Source organism: Cordyceps fumosorosea, assembly GCF_001636725.1.
Source record: "Cordyceps fumosorosea ARSEF 2679 chromosome Unknown scaffold_33, whole genome shotgun sequence".
Taxonomy (NCBI): Eukaryota; Fungi; Ascomycota; class Sordariomycetes; order Hypocreales; family Cordycipitaceae; genus Cordyceps; species Cordyceps fumosorosea.
Genome location: NW_017387333.1, coordinates 114,535 through 134,410, shown reverse-complemented (window position 1 = coordinate 134,410; position 19,876 = coordinate 114,535). Strand labels below are relative to the sequence as shown.

The 19,876-nt window shown below is 55.5% G+C and overlaps 5 protein-coding genes across 5 annotated transcripts; 1 reads left to right on the top strand and 4 right to left on the bottom strand.

Annotated features, from left to right (window-relative positions):
- Positions 1-605: 605 nt before the first annotated feature.
- On the bottom strand, positions 606-3,577 carry ISF_08650 (Cyclin PHO80-like protein; the record flags this gene model as incomplete). Its single annotated transcript, XM_018852253.1, has 5 exons — positions 606-1,087; positions 1,159-1,406; positions 1,459-2,036; positions 2,144-2,235; positions 2,482-3,577. The coding sequence occupies 5 exons, from the start codon at positions 3,575-3,577 to the stop codon at positions 606-608; spliced, it is 2,496 nt and encodes an 831-aa protein (XP_018700579.1).
- Positions 3,578-5,006: 1,429 nt separating this feature from the next.
- On the bottom strand, positions 5,007-6,296 carry ISF_08649 (C6 finger domain protein; the record flags this gene model as incomplete). The annotated part of the gene is made up of 1 exon (XM_018852252.1): positions 5,007-6,296. One exon carries the CDS (start codon positions 6,294-6,296, stop codon positions 5,007-5,009), a length of 1,290 nt encoding a protein of 429 aa, XP_018700578.1.
- A 710-nt stretch (positions 6,297-7,006) lies between these two features.
- ISF_08648 (Rubisco LS methyltransferase, substrate-binding domain protein) lies at positions 7,007-8,495 on the bottom strand (the record flags this gene model as incomplete). The annotated part of the gene is made up of 2 exons (XM_018852251.1): positions 7,007-7,951; positions 8,001-8,495. The coding sequence occupies 2 exons, from the start codon at positions 8,493-8,495 to the stop codon at positions 7,007-7,009; spliced, it is 1,440 nt and encodes a 479-aa protein (XP_018700577.1).
- Positions 8,496-9,020: 525 nt separating this feature from the next.
- On the top strand, positions 9,021-11,466 carry ISF_08647 (hypothetical protein; the record flags this gene model as incomplete). Its single annotated transcript, XM_018852250.1, has 3 exons — positions 9,021-9,761; positions 9,817-10,707; positions 10,759-11,466. 3 exons carry the CDS (start codon positions 9,021-9,023, stop codon positions 11,464-11,466), a joined length of 2,340 nt encoding a protein of 779 aa, XP_018700576.1.
- Positions 11,467-13,436: 1,970 nt separating this feature from the next.
- On the bottom strand, positions 13,437-14,549 carry ISF_08646 (hypothetical protein; the record flags this gene model as incomplete). Its single annotated transcript, XM_018852249.1, has 1 exon — positions 13,437-14,549. One exon carries the CDS (start codon positions 14,547-14,549, stop codon positions 13,437-13,439), a length of 1,113 nt encoding a protein of 370 aa, XP_018700575.1.
- Positions 14,550-19,876: the final 5,327 nt, after the last annotated feature.

The window sequence follows — 19,876 nt, the reverse complement described above, 5'->3', positions numbered from 1 at the left end:
CCTTTCCCAGTACCGCACGAGTTGATTTACTCTCACACTCGGCCGATTTCTTTACACAAGAAAAACCATCACAAAGAACACTAGAAAACACGCTAGGAAGACTTGAATATCCTTTTACCTTCGTGTCTTTTTCGCCCGTCTTTCTTGCATTCCTTCTCTTTGTTGTATTACTTATCCTTCTTATCCTGTTTCTTTTTCTTATATTTCTTATATTTCTTATATTTCTTATATTTCTTATATTTCTTATATTTCTTATATTTCTTATATTTTCTTATTCTTATATTTCTTATATTTCTTATATTTCTTATATTTCTTATATTTCTTATATTTCTTATATTTCTTATATTTCTTATATTTCTTATATTTCTTATATTTCTTATATGTCTTATATGTCTTATATGTCTTATATTTCTCATATTTCTTATACGTCTTATATTCCACATATCGCACATCTGACTTTTCGCCTAATCCATCTCATTCACGTATTCCCCGTCGCCAGGGTCTTCTTTTGTTAATTCCATGCGGTTGACCACATATTCGCGACCGTCCCGCAGCATATCCCGCACGGCTGCGCGCCTCCTGCATCTTTCCATCTAGACCTGTTTCTAGTAGACCCCTTGTTCAGCGCCACTACCAGAATTCAAGTCATCGTCACCGTCCTCGTCACTGTCCTCATAACTGTCATAGTCATCTTCACGCAGCTCCTGCGTGATGAGGTCGATCGCGAAGTCGCCCCCCTCCCGTACCAGGCCTTGCAGGGGCTTGTGCCACAATTCGTCCAGGTAATCTGACGTGACCTCGGCGACGACCCAGCGCATCTTGCTGCCCACCGGCGTTGATGCGTAGACCTCGCGAATGCATTCGACCCATTGTTTTTGGTTGGGCGTCGTGTCGCGCTGCGCGTTTTCCCGCTGCGCATTGCCGGGTTGCGTGTTGTTGGGCTCGTCCTCGTTTCGTTCCAACCACTTCCCAGCGTAAACATGCAGCTGTCCCTTGAGCTCCTCCGCAGCGAATTCATCGAGGCCTTTGATCCCAAAGTACTCGGCCAGCGCGCACACGCGCACATTGATTAACAGTTCCTCGTCATCTGTTGCTCTTCAGTCAGTGGAAGAAACGGGCCGGGGGGGTTGTCGCTCCGTCGCGGGGATACCAACGTACCCGGTATTCCTGCGAGCTCCTTGGCGGGCTCGCCAAAATAGTCCCCCGTGTACATGTACTCGAAGGCGCGCCAGTACGCATGCAGGCTTCCCTCGCTGAACTGGAAGACGCCCGTCCTGCTCTCTTCAAAGTTGCCCAACAGGGCGCGGGCAAAGTAAGTGCTCTCTGCGGCGAGCTGCAGTCGGTGTGCCGGGAGCTCGAACTCGCCCAGCCGGATCTTGACGTCGGAGAATTTCTTGTTGCAGAACCTGTGGTACACGGTGAGCAGTTATCGGATCACGCCGAGGCTGTCGGACCCACCAGTAGAGGCCCTTGGAGCCGAGATTACGGTCGTCCGGGATTGTTTCCGACGACGCTGACGCTGACTCTGACTTTGACGGCGCTGCCAGAGCTTGTGATGAGGCTGACGGCGCTGCCAAAGCTTGTGGAGAGGCGGACGGCGCTGCCACAGCTTGTGATGACACTGACGGCGCTGTCGAAACTCGCGAGGGCCCTGCCGGCGCTGTCGAAGTTCGCGACGACGATCTCAACGCTCGCGACGCCGCCGGTGACGCTGGCGACGCCGCTGCTGAAGCTGAAGACGACGCCTCTGCTGAAGCTGAAGACGACGCCGCTGACGACGACGCTGCTGGGGTGGACTTGGCCTTCTTGACCGTCGTGTTTGGAGCGAGGGAACTCTTCCTCTTGGCCATCGTGTTCGGCGGGGAGAAGTCGCAATTAGGGGAGAAAGAGGACTGCAAGCTTGTCGGGGATGGTTGCTCTGCCGGAGATGACTGCTTTTCCTCGAGCTGAGGGCTCGTTTCTGGGTTGACGGCTCGTTTCTGGGTTGACGGCTCGTTTCTGGGTTGAAGGCTCGTTTCTGGGTTGAAGGCTCGTTTCTGGGATGGTGGTTCACGCCGAAGAAAAAAAAAAAAAAAGTACTTGGGTGCAGAGTCCTGACCTGGGTCCGTACTGTACCCCTAGATTAGCTAGCCCCCCCACTTACAATTCCCTCTCCAGCCACACTTCTCCAAGCGGTGGCCTTCTCCAACTGGTGGCTTCGTAAATTATCATGAGGCATGGCAGTCTTTGAGGCTTCTATGGAGGAGGAAGTGGTAAAATTGTAAAATTGCAATTAGTACTGAATATCGCTGGGTATATGGATTCGATCAACAGCGCAGGCCATATGCCGTTCCTCCACCACGGTAAACAAAAATCCAGAAAAGAATAAAGTAAAAGTACCAAAGTAAAAGAAAGAAAAGAAACCAAAGAAGAAGAATCTCGTCATGAACCGTAACAGCCTACATTAACCCCCTCAACTCCCATTCATAAAACAGCATCAACTCCCGGCTACCACCTCGCGCGGCTTCCTATCCAGCCGCAGCGCCGACACCTCTACGCCCTGCAGCGCCCTCGCTGCCCTCCCCTCCCTCAGCTCGTCCCAGTGCGCCTGCAGCGCCTCCTCGCGCACCACCAGCTCGAACCCCGCCAGGAAGCAAAATGAGACTTCCAGCCTTGCCAGCTCCGTCTCGCTGACGCCGCCGACGCGCGCGAACCGCGCGTGCGGGTGCGCGCGGTCCTCGAGCGCCTTGGTCGCCACGCGCAGGCCCGCGAGCACCAGCCGGTGCATGTTGCGGCGCGTCACCGGCAGCGCGCGCTCCTGCACAGCCAGCCGGTGGATGTACAGCGAGGCGGCGAGGTACACGGCGGCGCTCATCGGGCAGAACTGCTGCAGTCGGGTGAGGTAGCTGCCGATGCTGATGGGCGGCTCCCGCTTGCTGTAGAACTTGCGCGTGATGGCGCCGTGCTGCAGGTTGAGGGGCTGCGCGTCGGCGCCGAGGACGAGGTACGGCGAGGGCTGGGATAGTGGTGGTGAGGGCGGGCGCGCGGCGTGGGGTTTGAGCATCACCCCGTCGATCTCGGCGGCCGCGTTGGTGTCGTCTGGCGGCGCCTGGTTGGCCAGTGTCGTTGACATGGCCACGCTGTAGACTTGCAGCTTCGTCTTGCCCTCGCGCTGGTACGCATCGTCGTCGCTAAAAGGCCGCTTTCCGGTTACGGGGGAGAAGGATGCTTGGTGTTGTTGTTGCTGCTGGCGCAGGCGCGCCAGGTTCTTCTCCGAGTGCGAGCGCACAATGTTCTCCTTCTCGGCCTGGAGGCCGCTCATCTGGGGGTCGGTGGGCATGCGCGGGGGCGGCGTCGGGGGCACGTCGCCGGTGATGCTGACGAGTAGGTCGACGCTCGCGCTGAGAAGTCGGAGTGCCTCGGCAGGCGGTAGCTGGAACAGGTCATGCTGTGCGGACTCAGAGGTTGGCGGTGTGGGCTCGGTCAGGGGGGCAAGGTTCGGGTCGGACGGGGGCACAGGGATCGGCTGTGACGGTAGCTCAAGAATTCTAGAGGTGTCGACGGCGAGCGAGGAGGGCGCCGGGGCGACGACGTCCATGGTCGTTTTGTTGGGGTTGTTGTGGCGGACGGACCGGCCGTCGATCGGAGCGGACTCGCTTATCGCTGTTTGTAGAGTCCACTAGTCCAAGTAATCTCAACAGTGTCGAAAAGGGAAATAAAGTCTTTCAGATGCGTCGGGTGGCGTCTGGAGCCGGCCTACTCGGGCGTGTCGCGTTGGTCAGGCGAAGAGTCGAATGCGCGTTTGTCCTCATCATCTCCCCTCGGCGGCGCGTGATGCAACGAACGCACGATGGCTGATTGCGGCTTGGCCGGATCGACAGGGGAATCTTGCCGCGTCAGTGGTCGCTTGTCGGGGAACAATTTAGGAGAGTCGAGGACTTGTCGATGAGGGGAGAAATTCTCACTCCACGGACCCGAGTATGTAGAGGGGCAAAGGGCCGATGATGTTGGCGGGGCATTTCGGAATTGACTTTGTGGAGATTTTTCGCTGTCCAGTTTCTCCTGCTATTCCGTTGGGCGCCAGGAACGACTGCCCTTAGACTATGCCATGCCGCGGCCCGACGAGGAGAATCATAGTATGTACATAGCAGTGGCAGAGGAATGATAGGGTCTTGTTGGGAGAGAGTTATTTGCTACTGTCTCGTGTAACGACGCTAGACACTGCAAGACGGCACAGTACAGAGTGAGACATGTCCATACGTCAGGTGAAGGATATATTCATGCATAGTGGGATGGTGGGTGCAATTTTCTAGTTATTGTATTTCCGCTGTCTTGTTTTTTTTTGAAAATCTTTTTGAAAATTTTCAAATAGCAAACTCTACTCAAGATCAGCCCTGGCTGATGATTCGGGAGTGTAGCGTGGCCATCACCCCAAGCCGTGGCGATGCAGTCTGAAGTTGAATGATTGTAATATAAATAGATATCCCTGCTCCCGAAATCCTGCACTATAAATCAGGCTGCATTACCGCTGATCGCGCCCTATCCTGCACAGCCTCATATTTCCTCTCCATCGCATCCGTTGACGTAACCGACTTGCGGCCACTCACCATGACCGGCTCAAAACCGTACATGGACGTCCGTAGAGATCCGTACACATCTTCAACAAAGGTCGCATCGCTATCCACACCATCCAGACCCTGTCTCTTTGTGCATGAAGACGTGGGGCGGTACGGGCGGCAATCGGACGCCTCCGCATTGGAATACGAGGTTTTTTAAGTCGACCCCGGCAAGATCCATTCAGCTATTTGTGACATTAGACGAAGAGTCGACGTCGATGTCGACATGGAGTAGTAGCGTAGTGTTTGTTTAATCTCGGGTCCTACCCGAGGTGGACAGGCGGTGATGGACAATGTCCTGATATCTGCGCCACTTGCTAACCACCACGAAACCAGACATGTTACCGACTTGCCTGTTTTTCATCTCCCTTGTCCTGTTGACCAGTTAATCCCTCAGCCAAGCCTCCCCCATCACCGCTCAGCCCCAATCTCCTCCAGCGGCCAGCGCATCGCCTCCCGCCAGTACATCCCGACGTGATCCGCCACCGCCCTCACCATCCGCGCGCCGGCATCCCCGAAGATCCAGCACGCGCGGCACCGGTGCAGCAGCACGCCAAAGTGCGCCAGCACCACCAGCGCCTCCGGCGCCCTTCGCCGCAGCGCCTCCACGTACGCCGGCGGCGCGGTCACCGCAAACGCCGACGCCGCGTGCGGCCCGTCCTCCACCGCCAGCCCGCGACACATGTCAAACGACCACTGCAGGCCGTGTGCCGCGCCGCGACACGCCGCCAGGCTCGCCGCGCCCAGGTCCGCCTCCTCCTCGAGCAGGGTGATGAGCGCGGCGCACTCCCGCCCGCGCGGCGCCGTTCTCCACTCCTTGTCGTCGGCGACGTGCAGAAAGTCCATGATGGCGTGCAGGTCCCGCGACTGCGGCAGGAACTCACGGATGGGCCGGCCGGTGGCGACGCGCATGCCGCCGTGCAGCTGGAAGCAGGCGACCATGCGGTCGACAAAGTCGCCAAAGGACACGCCGTCGACGCGCAGCGCGCCGAGCGTCTCCGCGAGAAACTGCAGGCTGAGCACGCCGGCGAAGAGGAAGCGCGCCGAGTCGACGTCCGGGTCGGCGGGGTCGTTGATGCGCGCGTTGAAGCAGGCGACGGCGCGCGTCTGCAGGGCGGTCGCGTGGTGCCGCAGAGTGTCGGCGGTCAGCCCCGCGTAGACGGAGGATGCGGCGCCGGGGAGGGTGAGAGCGAGGTGCACGCAGGCGAGGGCGAGGATCTGGTCGAGCAGGTACGGCGCAAGCGCGCGGTGGCGCAGGCCGAGGGCGAGGACCTTGTGGAACTGACCCTTGCGGCCGAGTCCGACGTGCTCCATGGCCGTCTGCGCGTGGTGGAAGACGAGCAGGTCCGTTACCGAGAAGGCGTCTGCGTCTGCGTCTGCGTCTGGTGGTGGGCAAACGGGCGTGTGTCGCAGGCTGCCAAATCTCGAGGGGGTTGGAGCTGCGCGGTGGTCCGGTTCGGCTCTGACTCCGGCTTCGGCTCCGGCTCTGGGTGACTCCTCCCACACAGTCCCGGCTGGATAAGCGCAGTCGCGGTCGCCGGTGCTGCAGTTGAAGCACACGGGGTGGTTCTTGTCACACCGGATGTGGCGGCGGCGGCACTCGGCGCACCCGTTGCGCGACTTGCGATGAGAGCGCCGCGGCTTAACCGCGGATTCGCTGGCTGCTTTGCGCCTGCGAGTCGTACGAACAGCTTCGGTCATTTTGATACGTGAATTGTTGATGTAGGAGGGAGAGTATGTCGGAACAAGTGCCATGCGAGAAATACGCGTATCAATGCATGCTCCACATATTAATACGCGTATTCACTCTGTCGAGGGTCGGCATCTCACCACAGGCGGCGGTTTGAAGTAATGGTGCTAAATATTCTTGTGGAAGATGGTCATATATCACAGCCGTCGTGTTATTGTACCTATTTATTTGGTATGTTGGGTGCGGCCAGACTCACACGTGTTGGCTGCGGATCGCCAGCTTACACAATATACTGGCTGGCTCTCCAAGGCTCAAAGGATAGTCGGGGATTGCATGCTCATGCAAGACTTGCCCAACGCCACTGCAACAGCTCAAATCTTGAGCTAAACTACTGCGACTGGAACTGAATACTGATCGGCGCAGGAGCCCTTGTGTGCGCCCCGATCTCCAATCCTCTCCCCTGATGCTTCGGCCTCGCGAGCCCGGAGCTTGGCCGGACACGGATCCGACGCCGAGCGGGCGAGGAATATAATTTGCGTCTCACGCGCTTAATTGTACTACTTCTCATACACTCATGTACTCTTCCTCACCGCCTCCCAGTTTAACTTTCCATCTGTCTCCATACTCGTCTCCAAATTTATCGGGATATGTATCATCTATAAGCGACGCGTCTAGTGCAGTCCACCCCTAAACTCCTTTGCCCTTTTGCTCTTTGCTGTTTCTACTTTTTCACGGAACACACTTTCTTGTGCTTCTGCCGGTCGACCACCTGGCAGTGCCTTCCGCAGTACTTAACCGCCTTGCACTTGCCGCACATCATCAGCTTCGCTGCCGCCCCGTCCTTGCCACACTGCACGCACCGGTCCGGCGGCGGCGCATCAACCTCCCCATCATCACCGGCTCGCAGCGCGGCCAGCATTTTCTCCGCCCTCTGCATGGCGGCCTGCTGGGCGGCCGCCGCGTTCTCTCCCAGCAGCTTCGCGGCCTTTCCCTTGGCTAGCTCTAAGATGCGCTGCTCGCTGGCGCTCACGTGCGCGGCCGCCCAGGAGTTGCTCCCGGTAGCGTAGGTGCCGTTTCCTAGGCGTTCCTCGAGATCTTCCCGCGGGCTGCCGAACCCCGCGAGGGTTTCGGTGAAGTAAGCGATCAAGTAGTGCAGGATCTGCTCGTCGGCTTCTTGCTCCGTCATCGACTCGAAATACTCGAGGCGCTGGATGCGCAGGTATTGGAGGATTTTGCTGGGCAGAGGCTCCTCGACTGTCAGGGGAATTGTAGAGACGGCGGTCAGACCGGCGCGCGCCCAGAGCTTTTCCTTCTCCGCGTAGCGCAGCGCCCCGGGGCCAGTCTGAAGCGCGAGCTCGTAGCTGTCGTCGGGGTTGCTAGGCAGCACGAAGCCGTACAGGTATAGTAGGCGGTGGTTTGGGAGCTTGGACAGGTCGGGTCTTCCCGGGAAATAGTGGTAGTTGATGAAGACTTGGTCGCCGGCTTTATAGTCCCTTGAGGCAATGACGAACAGGTTTCCGCTCTCCTTGATTAATCTGTGGCACTGCTCCTGAACGTCGGGGGAGTGGTTAAGCATGTCGGCAAAGGGTGCGAGGAGTCGGACCGGTTCGCCATCTACGACGAAGTCCATTCCTCGACTCCATATTGTGCAAAGCGCCCATTTGTACTGGGGCTTGTTAGCTGTCATTCCAAGATCTGGATAAGCAAATTCGTACTTCTTCAATGCTAAACCTTTTCTCTTGGAACAGGGTGGGATGCTCCTGGAATAGGGTCTGGAACGTCAAGTAATCGTTTTCAATTTGCGCTTGCGCGTTGGCGGTGAGTTGATGAAGCGAGCTGCCAACTAATACAGCAAGCTCATTCTTTTCGAAGAAGACGCTCGCGGTGTAGCTCTGGGGCAGCGCGGCGATATGCTTCTGCAGGTTCTTGTAGGGGAGGTGGTCGGGCCGTGATCGCACAAAGAGGATGTACAAGGCGAGCGTCTCATCAACAGACATCTGCCGCGGAACGCATTTGAGAACGGTTCCGAACAGTTCATCGTTGCGTGCGCGCTTGATTGTCCACAGACACGGGGCCGGGATGGTGAGGATCTTGTCGCCCTTGTTCAGATCGCACTTGGCACGGACACCGCGCCCGGTGGTAAGGGGAAAGTCGGCGACCTCGACCTTGTCCAGGCCGTCGGCACCGGAATCTTCGAGCCAAGCCTCCATGGTTTCAAAATGAATGTGAGAAGAAAAGCTGAGAGGATATGATCAATAGATGATCAAAGGACGCTGAAGATTTTTGAAGTGGGGTCGCTCCTGCCGCCGCATCATCACCATTTGCGTCATTTGTGCGATTACATAACCAAGCATTGGGTTGTCCAGCCGTCAGTGCCCAACATAGCAATGAAGTTTCTTTGTGCAACTTTCAAACTAAATACGCACCGATACCTCTGCGTCTAGCAAATTTTCATCGATGTTAGCCTAGGTATGCGGAGACCATTGCTTAGGCTATTTTATAGTCGCTGCTAGCATCAAGCTAATCTGTCTGGTGCGGGGAAGGGAGCCGTTCCGCCATCCCCCCCCCCCCCCCTAACACCCATGCAGTGAACCCCTCATTCTCTGCTACACCAACAGTCTTCCTCACCTTGAAAAAAGGTCGAGAGGGGCGGCCTGTGCGCTGAGCTCCTCATCTCACCTACCAAATATCCAGGATATCTGTGCCAGACGCGCAGGGGGAGGTCACGCGTCATCATGCTCCTCGGTGATATCCATTCCACGCTTCTTGTCCTCATCAAGCTGGGCGGTGAGATTAAGCTTCGCCTGAATGCTTTGAACCAAGCGGCAGAAGACCTCCAGCTCCTGACGACGAACCTCCGGCTGCTGCTTACAGTCTTTGAGAATCCCGCCAATGAGGCCATCATCAAGGCTCATGTCTCTGAATTCGTCACCATCTTGGATATTCTACAAAGTATCACAATGTCATGCGCGAAATGCGCGAAGGCCCTGGATATTGACTCCGCCAAAGCAAAACCCGCCAATGACAGCGTAGAAGCGTTTGGTAGAAGGATCATTCGTCGCATCTGGATTCTGAACCGCATCCCAAGCCTACTTGCGGAGATCCAGCACAAGGCGGAGCATCTTCACAAAGTATACAGCGCCGTATCGGTTGTGATATTACAGGATATCCGGGCGAATCAATCACCACCCTCTACTGGGGCCGAAGTCTCAACAGCTTCAACAGTTGTGGAGCGGGAATCCAAACACATGGAGTTACATGACTCGCAGTTCACCACCAATTTTGCCAGCATTGACTTAATTTTGGGGAACCTCATGACTGAGTGCAAGAGCCTTCGGAAGCAGCTTCAGGAAAACGTGATACGCCCCGACTCCTTGTCTACCCAGCACTACCAAACACAAAATCCAGAAGGCTTGGCGTTTTGGAGAGACAGATTCCAGAAAAGCGAACTTGGCCCTTCCAGTCTTCGATACGAGGTGAGGAATGCTGGTACCCAAAAACAACATGCTTGCTGAACCGCACATTTTGTAGACGTTGTACGTGTCATGGGCCCGCTTCGTGCACGAGATTGAAATATCACTTGTCCTCAACAATATTCCAACCGCCACGTTCGAAACCGCTACCATTGATGTTGTTCGTGAAGGCGGCCATCGCTTTTCCATCGACCTACGTGGCACACGTTGCCTGCCTACCATCCGGCCGTTGTGGCTGCCGGCGCTCCAGACGGCCCTCGACCCGCTGCGCAAAGGCTACGTGAAGCCCCAGGAATACTTTCATCTCCTGCAGGATTTGTCGCTGTCGGCGACACTAAGACGATTGGTGCTTGACAGCTGCGGCTATGGTGTAGTCGTCGAATGTGAACGAGCGACCAGCGATCTGTCGCTGCCTGCGTCACTAGAGTCGTCTTTGGATCACGTCGGCTGGATCGCCGCGCAAATTGTGGCGGTCCCCACGCCTGGAGAGCTCGGTGTTACAACTGATAGGGAAGTAATGGAAGCTAGCGGCGAGGATCTGATTTCCTGCTTCAACAATACGGCGCGAGATATTTACGTCCACGTTCGCTATCTGCAGACAGGTCAAATCGAGATCAAGAGCCTGCAACGACAGATCCGAGGGGCCGGTGGCATTTCCATTGGTGCCGCAATAGCGATACGGTATGAGTTGGAATCGGGGAAGCATGCATGGAGCTCCGATACCATCATTACGGAGTTCAGTACCTGCAAAGGGGGGGCGTATAACATCACAGCGGGCAGTGGAAGAAATGTCATTCCATTTTCCACAGTCCCTTTCGTAGGGTCTTTTGATGACATGCTACACGATGAAGGCGAGACAAACGGTTCTACTCTGCCGTATTACCAGTATACACTTCTAGGGCCGTCGAGGGCTTTCTGGAAGGTGCCGGGCGTTGGTGAAAAAGTTCAGGTACACTTTCTCACACTTTTAGCCCTATCAGACATGATACTGACAGTGTAGATCGAATATGACGGCCTCTGGTACGACTCAAGAGTCACAGAGGTAGACGGCGATGAGATCGAGTTTGTCGATTGGGATGCTGCAGTCTCTGATGCCGCGACCCCCTCCGTCAGCGGAGAGCAAGATGGGGAAACCGAAGAGTGTGACTTTGGCGGCCTATTTTCCGAAGAACAGCTGGAGCGGCTTGGACGCGGCACGCGGCGTTTGTGGTGCCCCTGGAAGCGAGATATCGCAAGATACGACGTCCGACCGTACCGGTGCCTTCACATCGGGGACTCGATCGAAGCCCCCGTCATGTACCCTGACTACCTATTGCGCTATCACCGCATGGAGGAGTCGCAGCTGTACATACCCGCGCGCATCGCCGAGGTGCACGGCGATCAGTACCTGGTTGAGTTCAGCCCGGCCATATGCGCGCACAAGTGGTGGCCGGGGCGGCTGCCCTGCGGCGCCCTGGTGGAGCTGCTACCTGGGTCCCCGCCCGGCGACGCTGTTGAGAACCCGTATGACGCGAACCGTGTGATGATGCATGCGGATCTCGTGCGTCCCCTGTCATCCGGCGGGGGAGCGCGGCCGGTGCTCGGGGCGCAGTCGGCGCAGCCGGCGGGTTGGAACTCGTTCCAGGGCGTGCAGCTGCGTAATTTGGAGGACCTGCTGGAGCAGAGTCTCTGGAACGATGACAAACACGGAACGTCAGACACAGGTTGAATAGCAGAGGCATAAGACGATGGATAATGATGAAATGCTAGAAAATGTTGAGATTTTGGTATCTAGGGTAGGAGCGGGTCAATAGATGGTGGGAGATGAGTATGGGGACTCGCTTCCCTTTCGAAAGGTTGCTTCAATTACGTCTCCGTCGCCTCCATTTGACGGGGAATTAAGCCATGTTAACTTGCGTGTCAATACAGACGGCCGACCAGTGGAAAGAAGTAATGAGTTTTTGACCCCCGAAAGTTGCACGCTCACCCCACCAACATGTGTCCTGGATAGTATGCATACTACGAGCTTACAAGTATAAGAAGCAGCGAAAAAAAAGTAACTAAAACGCAACCCGAGAGCATGTATAAGGCCAAGATGTTGCCGCCAAATAAATTCAGAGCAATTTGCACGAGAAATGAAGCTGAGAATTTAAGAGAATAAGAATAATACGTTTATTAGAACCACCATAATGGCTGCAACCACCACATCCCTATTGGGCATCAACGAACCCGGTTCCTCAATCATCAATCGTCCATGCCTGCCTAATCCGTGCCTAGACCGTGTTACGTCCTGCGTCGACGCGGAGAATATCCAGCCTCGCACTACAGGTACAACATCGCACCGGCCCGCGGAAGCACGACACACCACGGGACATGCTCGGTTGCACCCTCGATCCAACCCGCCGTCTCAGCCCTGTAAAACATCCCCAACCACCGGCAGCCATCATGCCAGGGCATACAAGCTGCAGCCTTGTGCAGTAGCACCGACATTACAACGGAACCCATCCTCAGCTCAACAAGGAATATACGCACACACCGCCCGATTCTCCACTGCCGACTTGGCTGAGGAGCATCGAACTCCAGAATAGCTGGGCAATTTTTTTTTTTTTTTTTTTTTTTTGACTGCAGCCTTGCCCGTCACAACGTCAGCAGACCCCCGGAGCCGGTTTGGCTCCGCAGTATTTCGACTTTCGGCCGCCACCCCGCTTTTCGCGGCCAGGCAGCACCGCGTTCTGTGGTGTTCCCCCCCCACGCGCGCCGGCATTGGGGGCAGCCAAGCGCGAGGCAGGTCATCCGTGTCTTAATCGATTCTCGTTAATAATATAATGCCAAAATATCCCGATAAAATGGTTCACGATTCGACAGGGATCTATTTCTGCACCGGTTCCACCCCCCCCGTTGAAGAATCGCCAAAACACCAACATTGGAATAATCACCGTTGTAGGCTCTGGGCAGCGTCGTAACCGCTGAGGGGAACAACCAACAATCTTGCACAAATCTTGTACTTGTCCTCGTACCCAGGTCAGACCACCCAGTAGATGGACCCCCCCCCCCCCCCCCCTCGAGATAACTGTACGTTTTTCTATAGTTCAAGACGCAAAGAAAAAGCTCGCGTCTCTGCAAAGCATAACACAAACTCCTAGGCATCCGTCTCTGCCTATTCGGGAGACCCGTGGATCTGCCTTGCGCCCCATCCGACTAACTCCTCCACAGACACCCCCCCTCCTCCCTCACAAACCGCATATCCTGTTCCATCCAAAGACACCAACCCACACCGGGACGGCACATCTGCAGTGGGGCTACCGCCGACAGCCACAGGGTGTGTGTTTCTGTGAGTCAACCGGCGCCGGTGACAATGACAAGGGGGGCCTCAGAGTGCCGGTGGTGTCGTAGGCACCGCGGCCTATGTTGATGGGTGATGAGAGCATCTTTTGGTCAGTTGGCTTCTGGGACTGGTAAATGTATGATATGGTGTCATTTGGCTCATGGCCGTCTATGGTATCTGGCTATTGCTGTAACTATCTAAACATTTCGCTAGCTTTTTTTTTTTTTTTTGGCTTGCTGGTTTGTTTTTCTGTTGTCTTGGTCTCGTGTCCTGTTGTATCCCATGTAGTTGTAGTAGTAATCGTCGCTGTTCTTACATATCCTCCTCCTCCGAATTAACCTCCTCTTTATTATCCTCCTCTAGTCCTTCGCTCCTTACTCGTATCGGTACACGCCATGTTCGTAGTCAACTCGGGGCCGCCTGCTAGCCGGTCCCACGGTCGCTCGACGGCTAGGTACCATGCGCTCCCGGAGGCGCCTGTCTTGCTCCTCCTGCTCCTGCTGCGCGAGCTGGAGCGCGCGCTGGTGCGCCCTCCTCTCCTGCCAGTTCCTGTCCTCGACCGAGAGGCGGCCCATGGCGCCAGCCAGGGGCTCGTCAAAGTCGTCGCGTCGGCTGCGGCGCTCCGATGCCACCTGCTGCTGCTGCGGCGCCCGCTGCTCGCCGGCGCGTCCGTACGACTGACGGTTGGCGATCTCGGCGTTGGCCTTTTGGATGCGCTCCTTCATCTCCTGATCCTTGCGAGCCTCTCTGCGCTTCTCGCGGGTGCGCTCGCGCTCTGCCTCTTCCTCTGCAGCAGACGCAGCAGCGGCAGACGAGACCGATGTGTATGAGTATCGGGTGCTGCCCTGCGAGCTGGTCGACGTCTGGCGCGAGTGGCGCGACGAGTTGCTCGCGGTCGGCGAGGGCGGCACCTGGAAGTATCGCGGCGTGCGCTCGTCCACCAGGTAGGGACGGTTGTAGGATTCGCGGGGCGAGCTGCTGGTGTGCGGCACGGCGAGGTTGTTGGCGGGCGAGGAGGGCGCGGTGCGTGGCACGGCATGGTTCTGCGGCGGTGTGCGCGGTGTTGGGGGGTTCGGCACCACGACGATGCGCTCGCGGCCGCTGGAGCTCTGCACGTTGACGCGCTGGCCGTTGATGTAGATGCCGGGCGAGCGGTCGCGGGCGCTGCGGCGCGAGGATGACGTGGATGAGTGTCGGGAGCCGGTCGAGTGGTGGTCGTCAGTCGACTGACGAGAGCTGTTCGAGTGTCGAGAGCTGATTGAGTACCGGTTACCAGTCGACTCGTGGCTGGATGGACGCGGCGAGTGTGTGCCCGAGTGGATGGGCGCGGCGGGCGCGGCGGGAGGGATCCTGTCGCGCGACATGCTCTGCTCTACCTCGATGAGCGCGGAGCAGGGACGGCCGAAGCGCGAGAGATGGCACAGGACGGGCTGAGTGCCGGCAGAGCGGCGGCCGTCGGCGTGGACGTAGACTGTGGTGGTGCACATTGTGATCTTGCCCCGCGAGGGGGGGGAAGGCAAGTGCAGTGTGGTTGTGGTGGTGATGGAAGACGGGAAGTGTCGTGTGTCTCTACTGTAGTAGAGAATAGTACAGTAGAGTACAGGCTTGAACTGATATTGTGTTGTTGGTATGAATGGGCCAAGAAGATGTTTGGTCGAGGGTGGGCGATGGGGTTTATAAGTAAAGGAAGAGAGGAATCGTGTAAGTCGATTCTTGGTGGAGGGGGTGGGTGTATGTTTAGAAACAAAGTGGGGGTAAAGATAGCAAGGTACTTGAGGACGTGCGGCCGACAGTGGGGAGAACAGGTATAGCGAGAGGAACAGGCAGGGCCAACTTTTGTGGGAAACAAGCATTGGCGAGACGGATGACAGAAGACAGAGGGAAGTGGGACTCTACCACCAGGCTGCTAGAGGCCTCTTGCTTTCCCTCTTCATCTCTCCTCTGTCACCTTGACCAGGGTTTGAGGGTTTGGTGGTGGCTTGACGCCGGTAGTATGTAGACTGGTGTGGGTGATGGCTGTACTGTAGGTGATGGCCGTTTGTGGGTACAGACGTCGGTCTCCCTGTGGGCGTCTGCATCGTTGACGGATGGTGAATTGTGGTTCTCCGTGGTCGTGGCCTTGTGGTGGCCGCCGTGTCTGCCTGGACCTGGACGCCCTTGGTTCCCCTCGATGACTCTTCGGTCTGCGCCCTGACTTGCAGCTGCTCCAAGGCTACCTTCTGTACAACATATGGCGTACCGAAAACGGTCATGGGTATAGGCAACCCCGTCTTGGTGCTGACTTGGTGGCACCTAGGAGTCCCCTAGGGGCGAAGGCTCGAAATAGAGCGCCCGGAAAATTAGCACACGCTTGCCATTCTATTCCTGAGCGGCATGGGTTTGAACAGTGGTGACGTGAGCGCCAGTGAGTGCCATCGCTGGGCTCGAGGAGGAGTTGGGAGCGGTTGCTGAAACTCAAGCGTCCAAAGCCGGTCGCTCCAGAGCGGCCGCATATGGCGACAGGACAGCCTGGTGGCACAGAGATTTGGACGCCTAGTCCAGTGTAACTCGGGCAGTAAAAAACTGCTAAAATCGTTGTCCGACTAGTTCGTTAGCGGCCGCTGTCCTTGGTCGACGCTCTGTGAGTCTGTGTCCACGAGGACCAAGCTAGGAGGGTGAGAGATTGGGGACGAGAACCAAAAAACGCCTAACAATTAACCTCGCCTGCTCCTTCTTCACCGGCCACGGAACACCATCAGCGAAGTTCCCTCCCTGGCGTCGCGCCCTCGCCGTGCTATTGTCGTCCCTCCCCTCCCTCATGACCAAAAGACATGCGCCCGACTTGTTTCCATTGTCTTCCATGGTATGCAGCCTTTTCGCCCATTTTTTTTGGCATTTTGACATGACGCATCCCGTCAAGCTCGCCCTATCTCGTCCATCTTGACCTACCTACATGCATGCCGCTAGCCTAGGAGGGCGATGGCGTCTTGCGCCAGGGTCTTGGTCGTGTCTCTATTCGCGCATACTTTGTACTTTGTGCACACAACCCGCTGACGCACAATTTGGACGAGAAAAATCTTTTCGAGTCATGCTTTGCCGAATCTACCCCATGTCGCACGATGGGCACGCCAAATCTCTTCTTTCGGCTTGGCCTTCGCCTCACTTTTGTTGACAAAGGACAGCATCTTGTTCCTCTTTTCAGTATACGACGCCGCCTGGACGCGGACGCGCAATCCGAATAAATGCTGAAAAATGCTGAAAAATGCTAATAATTGACCTCCGGTGATGCTTCAATGCGCGACAGTAGAGATTCTTCTTGCTGAATCAGCCAGAATAACCACTCGCTTGTTGTGCATACCTGCAAGGAACCCCAGCAGTATACGAAGTACAGTAGCCTCGATGCTACCCGCCAGCCGTTCAGCCCTGGGGGCTGTGCAGCCGCTACCAGGCTCCCACTCACCAACTGCTCAGGGCAAGTCAATAAAAACAGACGGTTACAAAATGCAAAACTACAATGCATGCGTCTGCCATCCGTTCGCATCGCAGCTGTCTTGCAGGCGACGTCATGCCTCACCTCAACTTTAATGCACATCATCATCACCACCAACACGGCAAATTCAATAGTCTGCTTTTTCCACACTCCTTTTTCCTCGACTTTTCCTGCGCCACGCCACTTTCCCAGGACCCTTCTTCCAAGAAATTCAGAAGTCGAAAAAAGGGTTTCTCGTAATCAGGGTGCCAGGCAACCACCACCGCCGTCAGAGGCGTCCGTCAGCAGACCGTCGCCGTCACAGACGCAGGCACAGGCCACCACCCATTGGTAGCCCTGCCCTTTCACGCTGCGCTGGCGCAACTGTGCTGCTTTTTTGACTTTGCTGGCCTCGTTTTGTCTCTCCGAGATAGGCGGTCTCCATCTGGGGGCGAGAAAATGGCCCGCGACGAAAAAAATCAGGGAAACCAGGGAAATCTGGCCAAGTGCCCCAAGATTGCGGGTAGATACACAGAACCCCGAATTCCCATGTTGCGCTGGCAGCCATGCTATTGGCTCGTGACGGCTGTCGTCATGGCATTTCGCAAGAAAAGGGGGAGTCGAGAAAGAAAAGAACGCTCACAATTGTGGCCGACTTGGACCATTACGCAGACCCCCTACGTCATGCCGTTTTTCCATTTCGCATTTTCCCATCACCTCTGGGCGTGTGCAAGAAAGTGTGGGAAAAAATCTGCTCGTTTCTCGTTCTGGCTCTCTCCGAATGTAGGGTTTGCGCGTCGCGTCATTCTAGAATGCCTTGGTGGCTTGTTGCTGAGGCTTGTCGATGAGGCCTCCCCCCCTTTCAAAGCCGCATGCTCGCGGGAAACAAAGATGTTTCCTTTTCCAGCAACTGGTATTCCTCAGCCGCAGAAGCGGCTCACGATGGTTCCTGCGTTTACGGCTGTCCGCCGCCGCGACTGCGCCATCGCTCTGCATGCTGATGATGATTTGCAGGAACCGCCGCAGCCAGCCATCGAGGCAGTGCACACGTAGTAAATGATCTGGTGCTGGGATCCTTTACTATTTCACTAGTGTCTCCTCAAGGCTGAAGAAACAAATCCGTTATTGTTGAAGTTTGGAATGAGGCTAGTGCCTTCAGTCTGTGGCTCAGCACACGCCTCATTCTGGCTCCGCCGCAACGGCCCGTCCCCAGCCTTGTCACTTGGCTCCCCCAGGCCCCAGGCCCTTCCATTCCTACAGTACCTACATACATACAAGTTATCCCTATCCCTGGCAAATCAGCGATCATGATGCTACATAAGTGTCTGCCAGTAAAAACTCTCATTTTCTTGGGGGTCAACTCGCAGGCCTCCATCGCCCAGACTCGCCTTCGCATCAGCAAGCGCCCCATCCGATTCTCCGGGTTCATGGTCGTGTGGGTTTGCCCTCATTGTCTGAAACGCAACTAGGCCGCCCAACGTGGCCGTTGACTGCTATTTCGAGCATCGCCGCATTCCCATCGTAGAACCGCCGCCGCCTTTCGCCCCGCGTTGTGCTCAGCAGCATGTTTCGACTTGCATCGCAGTCCGTACCTCGATAGGCCCACGATGCTTCATGCAACACGCAGACTGTCCACAGTTTTTTTTTTTTTTTTTTCGCCGAGGCGTGCGTATTCTATGAACCTCCTGGCCCGACTGTGCTGGTGCCATTTAACCGCCCGCTGCTTTTCTCGCGCAGGCGTCCCACGCATGTGATTCGAGTTCGATGCAGGCTGTAGAACAATGCTCAGAGCGCCGGGACTGATCTGTAGTACAGCCAACTATCTTAGGCGACAAGGAAAAGAAGCAATTAGAGACTGTCTGGGTCGTGTTTGAGTTAGTTATCGCAAGCTCACCTTCGGCCCCCCGCCCCCAACGCTGGGTGACTGCCCCAATTTGCCAGCCATCACACGTTGCTGCTCTATGCAGCATCATACAAACAGCTAAACCAGGATATTTTTCCTTCCTGAAATGGCCGTTGGACCAAGATACATGGTGTCTATAGTCGACCTCCAATTCACTGAAAAAGTTCTGATCGCGCTCTGCGTTTTCCATTCGCCAAACCAAAAGAACCTGGCGCAGGCTTGGCACCACATCTCTAGTCGCCCTTTTGAGTCCCCCCAAAACAGCTTTCGCTCGAGCACGACGGTCTTCGTTATTTGTTGCTTTCGTATTCACGAACAACGTTCGTCGTTGAGCCCGGTCATCGTCGCTTGGAGATCAACACAACAAAGGGCGGGTCCAGGTCTTGCTCATGTAGGGTAGGTAGCGTCTACGCTGACGGCCAGCTCAATGAGGTTCTCTCGGATAAGAGCATTGCCTTTACGAGGACGTCCAGATCGACATGACCGCTGTGGTATCCGCCAACATTGAAAGGATAGAACAATGTCCAGGCAACACTGAACCCTATTGGTTCTGCGTGCATTGACGTTCTTCACAAAGGCAAAATTTGATCTGTTGCGAGTTTAAGGTAAGATGTGACGCTAAGAGTAGAATATCTATCAGTATGCAAAATTTAGAGACTCAAACAATCGCGAATTTAGGTTTCACTCGAGTTTCACTCTTACCCGGGTGCAGTTGTCCAACAGATTGTTGACCCCCCGGTGCCGCATGTCAGCACCAACCAAGATGTCATTACACTTTCCGGCCCAGGAAAGTACTTTATAGCCCAAGAATTGATGGAGGCTCTGGCCAATATTATTGCAGGTGGAAGTGACGCCGAGCTCGTCTATAACTTTTACCAATGCCTTTTTCAGTGGTCGTTCCTTTGACGTCAACCTGATGAGCCAGGCACCTGAGCCATGGGCAGCCGGGATATACTGGGAAAACATTGAGAGAGGCTATGCAAAGGAGTTGAATGTTTCGAGGGCTATTCTAGGGAGGGCTGACTTTGAGCAGCGCCCCCGACCTGGTAAATTCTGCTACGAAGAAGCTGTCCTGCCAAGGTCCATTGCAGTGACGTGTAAAAGATTGGCCACTAACAAGTACGTGACCTACCTGGCTTTCTCTGAAAGCTTTGAGGTATACGGCCATAGGTGCTTCTATGCGGGATCAAATATCTTGCTGGGGCATCTGATATGCGAAGGCGTCAGCGGCGTGCAGTGTGAGTCGGGCGCCCAGTATAAGGGAAAGTGGTTTGTGGGTGGTGATGAATGGTGTATCTTTGTATTGGATATATGCAAATATGCTATTGTATTTCCTGAGATATCCTATAATATTGAATAATATTATATATAATATTAGTCTATAGCGCCTTTGCTATTTTACTAATCACGGAGTAATCCCTTTTCTATCCTTTAAGGCTTCATTTGATTACTCGCCTTACTTT